Genomic DNA, 18,699 nt, shown 5'->3' with positions numbered 1-18,699 from the left:
AGTGCTAACCACTGTGTTGCCTACAGCGTACATGTCGTGCATATTCTCAAGATGAGTTATGTCTGTTGTTAATCATCTTCTAGTACACTTGATCTAGTTCCCTTAATTATAGAAGACATGCGTGTTTTAAAGCGAATCCAGAATTACGTCCTCAAACAGCTCTGGATGTTTGTCTTGCATAATGAAAGGAAATTAAAATGATTAAAAGTAATTAAAATGTTTGTGCTGAATAATTGAGAGAACAGCGCTCTCGTTTGAAGCCCCTCACAACTTTCTTACCTCAAACTTTAGCCGGGTTTTTCCTGGTGAACACTAGAAAGCTCATTAGTGCCGTTGTTTACCTTCCTGATTCAGAGATCAAACGAGTTTTCTGGAGCGCCGTTTATTCCTCTGAGGCTTCGCTTTGGACAAATTGGGCTAAAGTTTGCTGTTATACTGTTTCTATGGTATAGTGTTTTATGACTAGTATTTAATTGAGTTTTAGGGCATCAGTATCTCCAGCAGAACAGGAGCGTCCAGTATAATAGCCCTGCCCAATACCTCAGGCTAATCTGAGAACTCAAAACAAACAGAAAGTGCATTTGCAGATTTCAAATCAGATTTAAATCACAAGGGCAAACTATTTAGTTCATTCTTAATGAGATGAATTGTCCCCACAAAACTAGCAATGTGAGCTGACAAAATCAATATAGTGTACTTTAAATGTGTCTTAAAATAAAATATACTGCATTCAATGTTGTTTTTTCTTATTTTAGAGCAGTAATCCTACTGTAAATGCCAGTAACTGCCTACTTTGGACAAATTGGGCCTAATAATTCAGAGAGCGGGAATAGAAACAGCTCCCCCCGGCACTGGCTTTGGTTTGCTCCGCCGCCTGTTTGGCTCTAGTAGGCGGGGCTTTGATGGAAGGTCTCACTGCCTCAGGTGGGAGGGGAGGTGAGTGTGTGTATGTTCAGGGAGGAAGGTCAGGGAAAGCGGCGTCTCCTCCGGCTAATGCAATGAGAACAGGCCAGGAATAAATCATCTGTGTGTCTTGATATCGAGCGGCTGCCGAGAACTGAATCAGTCCACACTAAAATAAACATCCATCACGCCTCGCGCTGGGCGGCGCGTTGGTGGTGTGTGTTGATTTGTTTGGGCTTCTCTGTGTGTGTGTTTGTGTTGCAGAGGTGCAGAGACACTCTTTATTCAGTTTGCTGACATCTCAAACACTTTATACAAACTTTCACTTTCAATATCACATACAATTTTTTATTTTAAAGTCTATATTGAAATATTTATAAATATTATATTAGAAATATTAAAAATTAATACATTTATTGGTAACACTTTACAATAAGGTTTTTCATTCCGCTGTGGTGACCTGATTAATATAGGGACTAAAAGAAGATTATTATATTATAATTATAAAACAAATAATTATATTTTACTAAATTCGGAAAAAATTGACATTACATTTTAATTAGTAAGCTCATAATTTTTCAACATCTGATCTATTATTTATTTGCATATGTGAGGTGCTATAATTATTTTAATTGTTATATATATATTTATTTTTTATAGTTTTTTTAAATGATAAAGTTTATACTTTTTTCAAAATGATATTGCAACAATGTTAAAACAACCATAGATGTTCATTTTAATATTTTTATATTAAATTATTATTATTATTATTAATAAATTATTATTATTTATATTAATTTCTTATATTATTATTATTATTATTATTATTATTATTATTTATTTATTTATTATTATTATTATGATTATTATTATTATTATTATTGCAATTTTTATAGTTTACATTTTTGAACATGAAATAAAATGTTTGCATGATGCATAACAAATGTAAATGTAAAAAACAACAACACTGGGTTAAAAACAACCCAATTTGGGTTATTTTTTTGCAACCCAGCACTGAGTTAAAAAGGGACGTGTACCTAGCATTGGGTTTGTGTAAGTTGAAAGTTAGTGAGGTTTTTATGTTTATCCCAGCATGCCGGGTTGTGATTTGCAACCCAAACTTTTGTTAGAAATTACTTCGCTCATGTGTTGAATGTAACCCAAAATGAGTCATACTTGTTTTTGTGACTAAAATGGAAAATAAAATATAACAACAAATGGGAACACTTTAGTTTAGGTCACAAATGGATGCTGTTAACTGTCTTATTATCTGCCTATTACTGTGAGATGAACTGTTCACTAGCAGTTATAAAGAATGATCAAGCGTGTTCTGCATTCTAATCATACACAGTGCTGTTGTAGTGTTGCCGATACTGTCAATTGTGACTTCAAATAAAGTTACCAAACAAATCTACAGCAATAGACTTCAGCACTGAAAATGTCCTGCATGCATTAGCTTTTAAAACGTGTGTGTGTGTGTGTGATATAATGCAGTCTGTGGTTCCTGTGAGTAGCATGAGGTCTTGTTCTGATCCGTTTACAGATCACACACACACAGTGATCCAGAGTCAGCAGCGAACACCCACTGGCAGACCAACAGCAGCCAACACACAGCGCTATTTTCACACAATGAGGGAGGAGTGTGTAGGCTTTACATTTCACTGCACTATTTCAGTCAGTCAGTCTGTGTGTGTGTGTGTGTGTGTGTGTGTGTGTGTGTGTGTGTGTGTGTGTGCAGATCAAACATTCTGAATTCTCCAGAAATGGAGTTTGATGATCCGTCTGTGCTTTAGTGTGAAGTGTTCAGTCTGAAGTGTTCGACTCCAGTTTTCATGGCCATGCCCAATAATCAGATGTGTGAGAGCAGCTTCAAGGCCAGTCTAGTTGTTTACTTGTGATTTATTTGATCATTTATGATGTTAAATAAGTGTGTAAAAGGTCATAATTCTATTCATAATTAAGAATTGTCTATATATTTTGAATAAATGTGTAGTTTATGTCAGTTTTTAATAGATCATAAATATATTTCCAGGATGTTGCTAATGTAGTCTGTGTGGTTGTTAGGAGATTGCTAGTTGGCTTCAATGGTGGTCTGCATGTTGCTGGGAGGTTTCTAATGTGGTCTGGGTGGCTGCTAAGAGGTTGCTAAGGTGTTCTGGGTGGTAACTTGTGTGGTCTGTGTGGTTGCCAGGAGATTGCTGGTGGGTTTCTTAGGTGGGGTAGGTGGTTTCAAAAAAGTTGCTAATATGCCGAGTGGTAGCTAAGACGTTGTTAAGGTGGTCCGGTTGGTTGCTATGAGGTTACCTAAGTGTTTTGGATGGTTACTAAATACTAATTGCTCTGTGTGGTAATTGGATGGTGGCAAAGGTGGTCTGTGTGGTTGCTATGAGGTTGCCTAATTGTTCTGAATGGTTACTAAGTACTAAAGTGCTCTGTTTGGCTATTGGGAGGTTGCTAAGGTGGTCTGTGTGGTTACTTTGTGGTTGTTAAGGTGGTCGGGTTGGTTGCTATGAGGTTACCTAATTGTTCTGGATGGTTACCAAGTACTAAAGTGGTCTGTATGGTTATTGGACAGTTGCTAAGGTGGTCTATGTGTTTGCTAAGGTGGTCCGGTTGGTTGCTATGAGGTAAACTAATTGCTCTGGATGGTGACTAAGTTCTAAAGTGGTCTGTGTGGTTATTGGACGGTTGCTAAGGTGGTCTGTGTGGTTGCTAAGGTGGTCCGGTTGGTTGCTAAGAGGTTACCTAATTGTTCTGGATGGTTACTAAGTACTAAAGTGGTCTGTGTGGTTATTAGACGCTTGCTAATGTGTTCTGGGTGGTTACTAAGTGTTTTCTGGGGTTGTTGTTGTTAAGAGGTTGCTAAGGTGATCTATGTGGTTGCTTAGAGGTTTTTAATGAGTTCTGGGTAGTTCTTAGGAGGTTTTCTGGGTTTTAGGAACTTGCTAACGTGGTCTGTGTGGTTGCTAAGCAGTTTCTAAGGAGTTAAAAGTAGTAGTTAGGCAGTAGCCAATGTGTTCTGGTTGGTTGCTAAGAGGTTACTACGTTATTGTAGGTTGTTGCTACAAGGTTGGCAAGGTGTTCTGGGCTTTTAGGAGGTTTCTAAGGTAATCTTTGTGGTTGCTTGGTTGCTAAGGAGTTAAAAGTGGTGGTTGTTAGGAGGTTGCTAATGTGCTCTTGGTTGTTGCTAAGTGGTTACCAATTTGTTCAGGGTGGTTGGTAAGGTGCTTTGAGTGGTTAGGGGGTTGATAAGGTGATCTGTGTGGTTGCTTAAAGGTTGCTAAGGAGTTATTAGTGGTTGTTAGGAGGTTGCTAATGTGTTCTGGGTGGTTATCAAAAGGTTGTTAAGTTGTTGTGGGTGGTTGCTACAAGATTGCTAAGGTGTTCTGGGGTTGTTGTTAGGAGGTTGCTAAGGTTGATCTGTGTGGTTGCTTGGAGGTTGCTAAGGAGTTACAGCTGGTTGTTAGGATGATGCTAATGTGTTTTGGGTGGTTGCTACAAGATTCCTAAAGGCTTTTGAATTGTTAGAAGGTTGCTAAGCAGTTCTGGGTGGTTGATAGGAGGTTGACGATGCGTTCTGGGTTATTATTACTAAGATGTGGCAATGTTGTAGGTGGTTACTATGAGGTTGTTAAAGAGTTCTGTGTGGTTGTTAAGAGGTTGCTAAGGTAATTTGTGTGGTTGTTAGGAGGTTGCTAAGGAGTTCAGTCCAGAAGATCTACAGTCTGCATTGTGCTTGTTAAGCTGGAGTCAGGCTGGTGATTGTGTTGAACTGCAGGATGTGTTGTTTTCTGGGTAATTGTGCTGCTGTGCTTTATTTAGTGTGTGTGTGTGTGTGTGTGTGTGTGTGTGTGTGTGTGCGCTGATTAATGGAGTGTTCTGGACGGCCTCATTGCTGGATAAGTGATGCGCTGGAGAAGAGCGCTGTGGATCAATGCTAATGTTGTCCAGCGGTGCTCTCCTGATAGTTAGCTGTAATTGCTAATAGATAATCTTCAGCACTGGTCATTCAGATTTGGAAGAATCACCTGGGAGGAATCGATTCCCTCATTTGTGAATATAGAGTGAACACAATGAAGCGCTGCTCTGCATTCAGGAGCGGCAGTAAAACATCTGTTCACCAGTAAACCTCTTCAGGGAAATCACACTGCAGACTCACACACACACACACACACACACACACACACACACACACACACACACACACACACACACACACACACACACACACACACACACACTGTTCAATGCTCACCTGACGGGGACCTGCTGAAGTAACACACAGTTGCTGGAGTGCTCATTGATTTTGCTGGATTTGTTTTATTTGACTATTATTCATTTATTCAGTGCTTTATTGGTTTAATATCTGAATATTATTTCTGGATGGTTCAATATTTCTGCTTCAGTTAATATGTTTAGTGAAGTATTGAATATATGAACGCCTGCAGTGAGAGGCTGATCAGCCGTTTGTTATTTGTGTTCTGGATCGTGTGTGTCTGATGTTTAGATGATTCTGCATCTCTGCGCTGTTGTGTGTGTGTTCTGGAGCGCTCCTATAGAGCAACAGACATTCAGATTGGGCATTTATTAGTGTGCTGGGAATAATGTTGTGTGTGTGTGTGTGTGTGTGTGTGTGTGTGTGTGTGTGTGTGTGTGTGTGTGTGTGTGTGTGTGTGTGTGTGTGTGTGTGTGTGTGTGTGTGTGTGTGTGTGTGTGTGTGTGTGTGTGTGTGTGTGTGTGTGTGTTTCTGAAGCTCATGAGGAGGTCAATCATGTGTGGAAGGTTTAGTTCAGTGACCCTCTTAGTAAACCTGTGATCGACCACACACACACACACTTTCTCTCTCTCTCTCTCTCTCTCTCTCTCTCACACACATACACACACTTTCTTTCTCTCTCTCTCTCAAACACACACACACACACACACACACACACACACACACACACACACACACACACACACACTTGATTGTGCATACACACATACTCTCCCACTCAGTCTCTCTCACACACTCAGACTTGCTTAGAAACTTTTGCGCAGATCTTGATACACACACATACACACACACACACACACACACACACACACACACACACACGGTCACTCTCTTACACACACTTGTACAGAAACTTTCACATACGGACATGTGCACATACACCCATGCACACACGCATGCTCACACACTGACTTACACACACACATACACTCTCTCTCACAGACACACACACATACACCTGATGGAGCATATACACACAGCCACTGTGGAACACACACACACACACACACACACACACACACACACTCAGACTTGCTTGCACACACTTTTGCACAGATATCAGCACACACACATTCACTGTCACATACACACACACACACACACATTCACACACTCACACAAACACACACACAGACATTTGTGCACATACTTACACACTCAGTCTTGCAGACACACATCCACATTTCTCTTTTCTCTCTCTCTTTTACACACACACACACAGACACACACACACACACACACACACACACACACACACACACACACACACACACACACACACACACACACAGTGCTGTAGGTCAGGTGTTCGTCAGTGGATTATTAATCTGCTGCTCTGATCAGCTCTCAGCCTTTGATCTTCAGCTTCTGCTGTCAATTAACAGCCATTAGAGTCTAGCAGCTCGTTAAAGCTCACTGTGGGCCTGTGTGTGTGTGTGTGTGTGTGTGTGTGTGTGTGTGTGTGTGTGTGTGTGTGTGTGTGTGTGTGTGTGTGTGTGTGTGTGTGTGTGTGTGAGGGGTTCAGGCCTGATTCAGTGCTCCTCTTCTTCATTATTAAGCAGAAGCCATGCTCGTTTTCAGGTTTCACAGCTATAACTGCATCACTGACTGGATCTCCGCCGCTGATTCTCATTCCTCTCGCTGTTTCCTGTCTGAATCACTGTGTAAAGTCAGCTGCTGTCGTCCTGCGTAAGAGAAGAGCTTTATAACGTATGGATGAATGGTGACAAAGCAGCAACATCACTGAATAATGACACGATCATCCACACGTCATGATTTTGCCTTCTATGTTGTTTCCTGAATTAACATCTATGTTGATCCTGGATCATCATATCTGTATTCCACACCTGTTCCCGACCACTGAACCAAAGCAGAACTGTAGATTATTCTCTAAATCACAGGAGAATAATAGTTGGAGAACACTCATGTAGAAGTGCAGCTAACCTAAATCCCTTAATTCTGATTGGCTGATTGGAATGTGTGTAACTAGGTGGTTAGCACTGTGGCCCAACAGCAAGAAGGTCGCTGGTTTGAGTCCCAACTGGATCAGTTGGCTTTTCAGTTTGCATGTTCTCCCCGTGTTGGTGTGGGTTTCCTCCGGACGCTCCAGTTTCCCCCACAGTCCAAACACATGCGCTATAAAATTGATAAACTAAATGGAAACTGATGAACTAAAATGGCCGTAGTGTGTGAATGAGTGTATGGGTGATTCCCCTTTACTGGGTTGCAGCTGGATGGGCTCTGTAACACATCTGCTGGGTAAATTGGCGGTAGAGCTGCACGATTGTGGCAATTTTCTTCATTTTTTATTAGCTTAAAATCAAGATCAGAATTTTCTCACAATTTTGTAAATGTAAAGATTAATATGATTAGCCTATTATTAATGTTAATTCTCAAACATATAGTAAAACAACACTAATAATATTAGGCCTGTGTGTAGCTCTACTGTTGGTTAATTTACATTTTTGTATGGTCAATATAATGGAGTTGGATAGACTTTTAATCTGCCCTGTTTGTTAATTGACAGTAAAATGAAGACATCAGAATACAACTATTCATGATTATAAAGTTGATTTATTATGTTTAAGACATGTGCTTTTCATCTGTCATTGACAACATTATTAGATTGTTTGTTTTCACTGGTAAAATGAGACTTTTGTCATTAGCAGATTCCCTCCTGCACTATATTCACATTATATAGGCTAGGGTTGTTATCCTGACACAGTAAACATTTATTTTCATGCACAACACTGAAAGAAACATATGCAACGCTTGTCGTAATCATAACTGTAAAATGTGTTCTGATTTTTAAATGATGTTTGTGAGTTCAAGCCAAACAGTGAGAACAGCGCCTACTAGAGGCACAGAATTTGGTGTAAACCCAGCTTCACTTTCACTTCCCAGTGTGGCTGATGGCTGCCGTCACTTTGAGGAACAAAACACATGCAAATCATTCTTTCAGCGCAGCTCTTAAACAATCGCTCTGTGCTACAAACTAAACGTTATTTACAACTTTATTACCTGTTATTCACAGCCTATGCAGGTTCTGTTCACTAAAGTAGACGTGATTGGAGTGCACACACGCATTCTCTGTAGTAAACTAACAGATCACAATTGCCTCGTGATTTCGCAGCTGCGAATGCATCATTACATTTAGACAGAAATGTGATTTCTGGGTGAATTATACCTTATAAATACAGCATGTGACACTTTTACCCCATCTGAAGGTGTTCATGTTTCTGTGAAGACTTCCTTTAAGCTTCTCTCCTGACCTTCAAAATAGAAAAGCAGAATTAAGATCGTGTGTAGGGTCAAATCGAGATCGTGATCTTTTTTCGATTAATCGTGCAGCCTTACTGTGATCATTACACATTTAGGATTAATCTAAAGTAAAAAAGAAAGTATTAATCCGTGGGCCACTCGTGATCTGAATCGTGGGTTGTGATCCGTATAAATCATGGATGGACCGTGATGCTTTACACCCCTAATTGTCATGCATTGTGTCATCACACATTATTTGATGTGTTTAATATGATAAATATACCTATCATATTATTCTGCATTGTGTCCTGCAGTATTTATTATATCATATTTTATTCTATTACAGTTTAAGTTAAAATGACAAGCATTGAAAATGAAAACCTGAACAATTTTATGTGTGTGTATATATAAATATATATATATATATATATATTGGTCTGAAGTTCATTTGATGATCTGTATTAACCTTGATTTGTCATTAAAAAATCAGGATTTCAGTCAAGGTTTATAAACATCAATATTAGTTTAATATTACATTTTTTTCATGAATTTCTGTTAATAAAAGTCATTAATTAGGAGTGAATGCACCTTCAAAGTACCTTTTGTTAGTTCGACCCTCAAAAACCCTTTTAATATGGAGATTGATATTAATAATAAACAAATAATCTGCAAGCTGTGTTGAAGCTGTGTGAAGCGCATAACTGGCATATTTCCCCTGCATTAGTAATGGTGAGCATCCAGTGTTTTGTACAGTATTTTCATCAGCAGCACACATTAAAAATACAACACTGAGCTGAACTGCTGTACTTCGCTCATGCGTTTGGATCTTACGTTTAAAAATGCAGCTCGAGTCTGGAGTTAAAAGGCAGATTTCTGCTCAAATATTCATCTTTGTGTTAGCAGAGCAGAGAATAAAGCATCGATCGCCGCTCTTTCATGGCAAGTCAGATGTGTTGAGCATCAAGCATCAGTTAAAACATGTTTATTATCAGAGTTCAGCATCCAGCGCTGGATTTTACAGGCTATAGTGTCTGTTTGCTAAGTTAATACACACACACACACACACACACACACACACACACACACACACACACACACACTTGTCTGGACTCAGGGTCTGGCAGCGCTGCATTCTGGGACGGTTTGCACACAGCAGCTCATTCAGACTCTGTTTGGACAGCACGCTGAGAGATTTGTGTAGACAAATATTAAAGTGTTATGATAAAGTGCGAGTCTTGCGCAAACACGTGCAGGTCACGCTTCACTTTATTATCTCTAGAACGACTTGAGACCACTTTCTGTGCTTTTTCACAACAGTTTAATGTAAAATATCATTAATAAAGACTTGCTTTAAAGCAGGGGTCTCAAACTCAAATTGGCGGAGGGCCATTTCAGTGACTGATCATTCATATAAGGGCAGTTTGATGGCAGTTGCTGGCCGGAGAGAGGACGAGGGCAGGCTGTAAATATCCCGCAGGCCGGCAGTTTGAGGCACTTGCTTTAGTGACGATTAAAATATCTGCACACTTTAATTTTTGCATATTATAAATCTTACTAAAATAATATTTAATTACTTTTCATTTTTGCTTAAATGAGGAAATAATTTAAATATTTGTATTATTATATAATATGTATTAATTATCTTTTAATTATGTGCAACATGTATATCTATGACAAAATAATTTAAATAAATATGTGCTTCTAGTTTAGTTGTAATGATATACAAAAGCTAAAGCTAAAAATAAAAAAAGGGCTTAAAATCACATGTTTTTATAAAAAAAGTGGGTCCCACTTTATATTGAGTGGCCTTAACTAATATGTACTTACATAGGAATTAATAGTTTGTTACAATGTACTTATTGTGTAAATACATGCATTTACTGTGTACTTATGCTTGATTAAATACATGTATGTAATTACATCTGTAGTTAACGTTTGTAATTGCATTTGTAAATACACTGTTGACCATTCCTTACACCTTAACCCACCCTTAAACCTACTCATGCCACCAAACCTGTTCATAAACCAACCTCTATTCCAACTCAAAAGCACCACAAGTGTTCTCAAATACATTATAAACACAGTAAGCACATTGTATTTATTTTTGATGTAAGTACATAGTAGTTAGGGACACTTAAAATAAAGTGTTACCAAAAAGTGCAAGTTAGCTTTTGTTTCCTTTTTAATTAATTCAATTGTGTGAAACTAATAAGTGCTGATTTATTAATTTCTCAACAATTTCAATAGTTAATGATATAATAATAATGGTCTTAAAATCACTTATACATTTTTAAATTCAAAAATTTACTTCTCTTTAATTGATTAAATGTGTGCAACAAATACATATTAATTTATTCTAGAACTGCTTATAAAGTTTCACATATACACTACCTGACAAAAGGCTTATGACCTATCTGAGTTTTAGGAACACAAATAATAACTGCTGTTCTAGTTGCTGATTTGGTGTCAGAAGTGTCTCTATGAAAGGTGAAGGCCTCTAGATTTTGCTGATTTGAGCTCAATAAATCTGATCATGTCTTGATGTTGACTGATTTGATGAGGACAGTGCGCTCTGACTCTGCTCAGACTAAAGTGTCATCACTGAACCTTCAATAATGTCCAGTATAGAATATAAAGTCCTGCTGCAGTGGAGACAGAATGAATATTGTGTCTGACTCCATCATGAGCTTGGAGGACTGCATCCATACATCTCTGACATGACTCACATCACTGATTCATAAAGTCATCTGGAATTAAAAAAGAAGAAAGCTTCAGCAGGATCCCAGAGTTCATCAAGAGTCTTTGTGTTCATCTTCAACACCTCCTCCTTCATCAGCTCAATAATGTTGATGTCTGGTGACTGGGCTGGCCAATCCTGGAGCGGCTTGACCTTCAGGAGTTTTGATGTGGAGGCTGAAGTATGAGCAGGAGCGCTATCCTGCTGGAGAATTGTCCCTCTCCTGTGGTTTGTAATGTAATGGGCAGCACAGATGTCTTGATACCTCAGGCTGTTGATGTTGCAGATCTCTCACACGCCCCCATACTGAATGACCCCAAACCATGATGTCTCCTTCACCAAACTTGACTGATTTCTGTGAGAATCTTGTGTCCATGCTGGTTCCAGTAGGTCTTCTGCAGTATTGGTGATGATTGGGATGCAGATCAGCAGATGATCCAGCAGAGAAATCCACCTTCTGACACTTTCACACATCATCAACTAGAAGACCAGTTATTATGCGAGATCCACCACAAGACTTTTGTCAGGGAGTTTAGATGAAATTAATAAGTAAAACATTTTTAAAGCAAAATAAAACTTACAATTGCTTTAATCAGTTAATGCTCTGAATCAAATATATATTAATTGATTTCATAATTAATGTAGAATTACAATAAAGAAGTCGATCTTTAAAAGCAGCAAATGAAAATGAGTAAGAAAGAAATAATGCAGAAGTTAACTTCAGTGCTTGATTCTGATATTGGGGGTGTATTAGAATCCTGACAGCTCCGTCTGACGGCTTCTAGAGGAGCCCCAGGTGAGATTACAGGCGCTTTCAGACAACACAGCCTGCTCTTCTTTCTTTTGGCCAGCAGAGATCTGAACAGAAAGGCTTGATGATGTTGGTGTGTTTTGATTTGTCAGGCGTGTCGGAGCCATGTTTGCTCAGCGGGAGTCGAACCCTCGACTTCAGTGTTGCAGACTTTATAGTGCAGAAAAACACTCAGTGAGAGTCTTCACATCCAGCCTGCCAGAAAAAATCCACCCTAGTTATTTATTACAGCATCAGATGTAGTCGATCATGTAAAACACGCAGCGTCTGGAAGCCGGAGATGTCAAAATAAAAGCGCGCTGTGAGAGACGAGCTCAGCGTCACACACTTGTCAAAGACCCCGAAATAAACTCAGACGCTCGTATTCCTGCTCGGATTCTCCACTGCTTTAAAAAGAGAGATTTATTTGCGTAAAACATGAGACGTGTGATTCTGCCTTCCAGCGTGTTGATATTAGCAGAAGCTCCCGCTGAGAGCCGAGCGTTCACAAAACAGATCTGACATACCTGCTAAACCATGCTGGAGTTTTCTGACGATTAGTATTACCTGTTCAAATGATCATTATCAGTGCAATGATGAGCGATTAGATTGATTTGGAAAACTCCTGTAAATCCTGTAACATTGTGATTAGCTGGTATTTAAATGCATGTTGATTATGTAGACATTTTCATATATATAATATATACATTTACATAAAGCATTTATATGCATGCCAGAATTTATATATACACTCACTGGCCACTTAATTAGGTACACCTTAGCATTGGGTTGGACCACTTTTGCCTTCAGAACTGGCAGCAACAACCACCCCACGTTCAAAGTCTCTTAAATCCCCTTTCTTCCCCATTCTGATGCTCGCTCTGAACTGCAGCAGATCCTCTTGACCATGTCTACATGCCGAAATGCAGTGAGCTGCTGCCCTGTGATTGGCTGATTAAACATTTATGTTAACCAGCAGTTAAACAGGTGTACCTAATAAAGTGGCCGGTGAGTGTATATATTGTAATATAGTGTAAATATGCAAAATTATAATACATAAATATGTAAATATAAATTTTGAGCTGTTCTGTGTCCTTTTAAAATCTATAAAATAATCAACTTTTATTAATTTATTATTCAGAAATGGTAGAGGAAATGCTTTTTCCACACAGAAATGTGTGTGTGTGTGTGTGTGTGTGTGTGTGTGTGTGTGTGTGCGTGCGTGCGTGCGTGCGTGCGTGCGTGCGTGCGTGCGTGCGTGCGTGCGTGTGTGTTTTATTTTTCAGTTTCAAAGTTTTTATTTCACTGTTACACACACACACACACACACACCAACCACTATATGATCTTTGTCATGAGTACACTGGTGTCTATGCTTGTGTGTGTGTGTGTGTGTGTGTGTGTGTGTGTGTGTGTGTGTGTGTGTGTGTGTGTGTGTGTGTGTTTTAGCTTCAGAATTCAGTGTAAAGTTTTCTCTTCAGAGTATCTTTGTTACACACACACACCGCTGTTTGATCATCATCTTCATCTGTACTGATGTCTTTGTGTGTGTGTGTGTGTGTCCCGCACAGATGAGTGTCTGCTGGAGAAATCGTACACAGACTGCGGCTTCAGTCAAGGGAAAGACGATGACTTCGACTGGGAGCAAATCAACAGCAGACAGAAGCCCTCCACAGACCCCTGGGTGCCCACTGGTCAGTGACTGTTTGAGTGTGTTTGTGAGTGTCTGTCTAGTGTTTGTGGTTGTGTTTTAGTTTAGGTGTGTGTGTGATTCACGCTCCTCTGTTCCTCTGATGGATCTTCCTGCAGTTTGCTCTTCAGTTTGTGTCTCTTTGATTCATTCCTCCAGCTTTTGATCAGGGTCGCCGTCATGGCTCTGATAAACGCTGGCCTGTGATTGGCTGGACGGCTCCTCATAGAGTTTAATGGCCAGATCAGGACTCTGCTGATCTGTGCTGTGAGACCAGCTTCAGTGTCCTTCACGCACTCTCCTCTATTCAGTTTTGGCAGTTTTATTTGCATCTTCATGTTAGGGCATTCATTTTGATCTTATTTTTATTATTAGAAATAGTTCATTCCTTCATTTTCTTTTCTGCTTAGTCCCTTTATTAATCAGCGAGGCACCACAGCTGAATGAACCGCCTATTATTACAGCATATGTTTTACACAGCGGATGCCCTTCCAGCTGCAACCTAGTACTGGGAAACACCTATACACGCTTATTCACACACACACACACACACTACGGCTAATTTAGTTAATCAATTCGCCTATAGCGCATGTGTGAAACCGAAGCACCCAGAGGAAACCCACGCCAACACAGAGAGAACATGCAAACTCCACACAGATTATTTATTTGTTTTATTTATTTATTTTATTTATTTATTAGATTTATTTTATTTGTTTGTTTATTTTATTTATTCTATTTATTTATTTATTTTATTTATTTATTTGGTTTGTTTGTTAATTTGATTTATTTGATTTATTAAATGTATTTATTTTATTTATTTTATTTTATTTATTTTACTTAATTAATTTATTTGATTCATTTATTTATTTGATTTATTTGATCCATTGAATATATTTATTTATTTGATTTGTTTGTTTGATTGATTTATTTATTTTATTTATTTTGTTTATTTATTTATTTATTTGATTTAACATATTTTAAGTGATGAAAATGTGTTTTTGTTTTAGTTAACTCATAGTCAGATTTTAGCATTTATGAAGTTATAATGCCATATTTACAGCTAATCTTTAGATATTTTCTTCAATTTGTGTGTGTTCTGCTGGTTATACAGAAAGTGGTGTGTGTGTGATGGTGTGTCTCAGTAAACGAGGCTGTTTGTCACACACTAATAAACTTTTCCATTAGCAGCAGCTTCAGTCTTCAGTCCACTGTGTAACCGTGCAGATCCGTCACAGGATTAATGGCAGGAGCAGGATCATTTCAGCACAGCAGAGCAGCACTTTACCTGCAGTTATCAGCAGCACAGAGACACCTGAAGGAACAATTATCTGCCCTCACGTTACATTTGATTTCTTTTAAAGGAGACCAATTATGACCCTTCATAGAAGATGAGGAGTGTGTATGTGAAGTTTCAGCACAAAATACCATTATCATTAGCAGATGGATAATGCCACTTAATTTAATTTAGTTTAATTTAATTTAATTTTTATTTAATTTTTCATTTAATTACATTTTATTATTTTTAATTGATTTGATTTTAATGGATTTTATTTTTAATTAATTATTTAATTTAATTTAATTACCTTATTTTATTTTGTTTTATTTTGTTTATATTTAGTAATAGTAATTTGTGTACAGTTTGTAATTTATACTTATTCTGAGTAAATTATTTGAGTTTAATAATAAATACATTATTATTATTATTATTCTACTGCAATTTTTATTATTTATTAATTTACTTATTGAGTATTTAGTTAACAACAATAATAATATATATTTATATAGTTAATTTGATTAGTACTTTAATACGTATTAATAAATAGCAAACACTTTTTAAAAATATATTAAATAATAAATTATTCAGTTATGATAGAGAATTCATCATAAATACATTTATTATTCATTTACAAATCATATTTGTGAAAAAATGTTAAATTACGCAAATTAATTTTATTTAAATAATTAATAAATCATTTAAATTATTTTTTAAGACTTAGTAAGTTTAAATAATTAAATTTACTTATTTATTAATAAACTCTTTTCACGTAGACCTTCAGTAAATCTACTATAAAGCATCCCAGCAGCAGAAATAGGTTCAGTTTTGAATACTTTTGTACCGGTAGTCATTTTGACTCTCGCTGGTGTTTAGAGCACAGATCTGTTATGCAACAGGAGGGTTTTCTGTGTGGTATCAGTGAATAACTGGTCTAATCTGCAGGAATCTGACCATTTAAGACTCCTAATGTAATTCAACTGCTCATGTGACTCCACCCCCTGTGTCTTGCCATCTGATTGGCTGTTCAGAGACACGCCCCCACTCTCTCCTGTATCATATAAAGAGTTTGTTTTGATTTCTTCATATTCTGCAGACTTTCTATAACCACAGAGTAATGTGTGTAAGACGAGCCTCAGCAGAGCCAGCGCTGTTTCCACTGATGCTGCTGTCTGGGACAGTTAAACACAGCTCCATATTTAATAATCACATGTTTTCAGTTTTCTGCGGTCTTATAAATTTGGAATTATTCAGAACTTTTTTTCCATTTGGTTGTGCTCAAGGTTATTTTGTTATAATATCCTTGCAAAACAAATACAGATATATAAATACTACAAAATAATGTTTCACAACTCTGAAACTGACCCTTTCAGACTTTGACCCATACACACTCATTCACACAAACACACACTCATACACTACAGCCAATTTAGTTCATCAATTCCCCTATAGCGCATGTGTGTAACCGGAGCACCCGGAGGAAACCTACGCCAACACAGAGAGAACATGCAAACTCCACACAGAAACACCAACTGACCCAGCCGAGGCTTATATCAGCTTATATCTTGCTGTAAGGACAAATTGCTTACCACTGGGCCACCATGCCACCTATTTATTTATTTATTTATTTATTTACTTATTTATTTATTTATTTATTTATTTATTCATTCATTTTATTTGTTTATTTTATTTATTTTTATTTTATTTATTTATTTGTTTATTTTTAATTTAATTTTATTAAATTTGTATTTATTTTTATTTGTTTATTTTATATATTTTTATTTTATTTTATTATATTTTTATTTATTTAAGTAATTTACTTCTTTATTAATTTTATTTATTTATTTCAGGTTTTGATCCTAATTGTGATGACTGTCGCTTTAAATGCAAATAAGATTGTGCTCTTTTTCAGAAGAGGGCGTGGCTACATATGCAAATGCATAAGAAAATGGGAATATTGAAAACAGGACTAGTGTTGTGAGTGCTGGCAAAGTGTGTGTGTGTGCTTCAGTGTGAGTGTGTTCTTCATGCTTCTGTCAGTCTATGTCGCTCCTGTCTCTGTTCATCTAGAACTCCACATCTATAATGCTCTTAGTCTATGCTGACATTATCTTCAGCAGCTCAAACACTCTAATGGCTAATGGACAGACGGCTGCTTCTTACTCAGGGCTACTGTTTATGCTAATGAGATAGAGATGGGCGCTAGTGGGCGGGGCTTTCCCCCTCTGATGACACGCACAAAGGGAGAATGTCAATCAAAGTGCTTCTGCATCAAGTCTGATTATAACAAACACAGTTAATTCATGTTGAGCATCAGAGGTTAGATATACTTGTGCTAACACACAATTTAGCATAACAGGTGCCCTTCAAAGTGTGCAGGTCACTATAGGGCTAATGTTATTCAGCAGTGCAGATATTAAACCCATCTGATGACCTGCTGGTTTATTCCTCCTCAGTAACACACAGTAATGTCTGCTAATATGAGCTGAGGGTGAAGCGTCTGAACGCCCGTCGGGTCTCTGACACCTGAAATAAACACAGCAAGCCTCCGCGGGCTCTTCAGAGCTTCATGCGCTTATTAATATTTCAAATACGCGGCGTTATCAGGGCAAACACAGCTGCTCCCAAATAACTAAAGCCCAGGATACAGTTGATCAGTCTGACGCGCGCCGCTTTCATGTGTGCCGGAGATACAGCCGACCTTTAGCAGCCGGCGGAGCCCTCAGACCAGCAGATACTGCGCTAAAATACACCATAACGTCTGTCAACATGCTGATCATTCACACACACACACACAGTAACCCGAAAACACACACAGCGGAGTATTCACAGACACGACACACGCTTTCATCAGGCCTGTAAACATGACACTCGGGCCAGAGGCTGAAGCTGGAGGACTGATGACATCACTTCCTGAACAAACACACACTCACTCTCGCTGCATCAGCAACATTCAGCCCCAAATTCAGGAGTTCATAGACCTGATTTACAAACTGGAAGACCAAGATTCTAATCTGCATATTTTTGCAACCGCCCAAAATACCCTAGCAACCACTCAACATCCTAACAACCACACTGAGCATCCAAGCCACCAAACTTAATACCCTAGCAACCATCCAGAAAAGCAAAGCAACCTATCTGCACATCCTAACAATCATCCAAAATACCTTAGCAACCACTCTGAACATCCTAACAACCACACTGAGCATCCTAGCTACCAAACCAAATACTCTAGAAACCCTAGAAAATACCATAGCAACCTATCTGCACATTCTGGAATTCATGCAAATACCCTAGCAACCACTCTGAACATCCTAACAATCAAATTGAGCATCCAAGCCACTGAATACCCTAGCAACTACCTAGAATAGCCTAGCAACCTATCTGCACATCTTAGCAATCGAACAAGATACCCTAGAAACCACCCCAAATACCCTAGCAACCACCTTAAACATCCTAACAACCACACTGAGCATCCTAGCTACCAAACCAAATACCATAGCAACCATCTAGAAAAGCATGGCAACCTATCTGCACATCCTAACAATAACACAGAATACCCTAGCAACCACTCTGAACATCCTAACAACTACTCTGACCATCTTAGCCACCAAATCAAATAGCCCAGCAACCACTTTGAACATCCTGACAACCACTCTGAACATCCAAACCACTAAACATGATACCTTAGCAACTACTTAGAAAAGCATAGCAACCAATCTGCACATCTTAGCAACCACAAAATACCCTAGCACCCCCTCCCCAAAAT

The 18,699-nt window shown here is 38.2% G+C and overlaps 1 protein-coding gene across 1 annotated transcript in view; it reads left to right on the top strand.

The window, feature by feature from the left end:
* The window catches only part of ptprma (protein tyrosine phosphatase receptor type Ma), a gene marked incomplete at both ends in the record, with an annotated part of 253,813 nt that overhangs the window by 63,945 nt on the left and 171,169 nt on the right, over nucleotides 1-18,699 (top strand). Inside the window, 1 exon segment of the mRNA NM_001018133.2 lies at nucleotides 13,539-13,661. Coding sequence (NP_001018143.1) covers nucleotides 13,539-13,661 — 123 coding nt within the window.

The sequence above is a fragment of the Danio rerio genome, chromosome 24, assembly GCF_052040795.2.
Source record: "Danio rerio strain M-AB ecotype USA chromosome 24, GRCz13ab, whole genome shotgun sequence".
Classification (NCBI taxonomy): Eukaryota; Metazoa; Chordata; class Actinopteri; order Cypriniformes; family Danionidae; genus Danio; species Danio rerio.
This window is presented reverse-complemented; position numbering and strand designations above follow the sequence as displayed.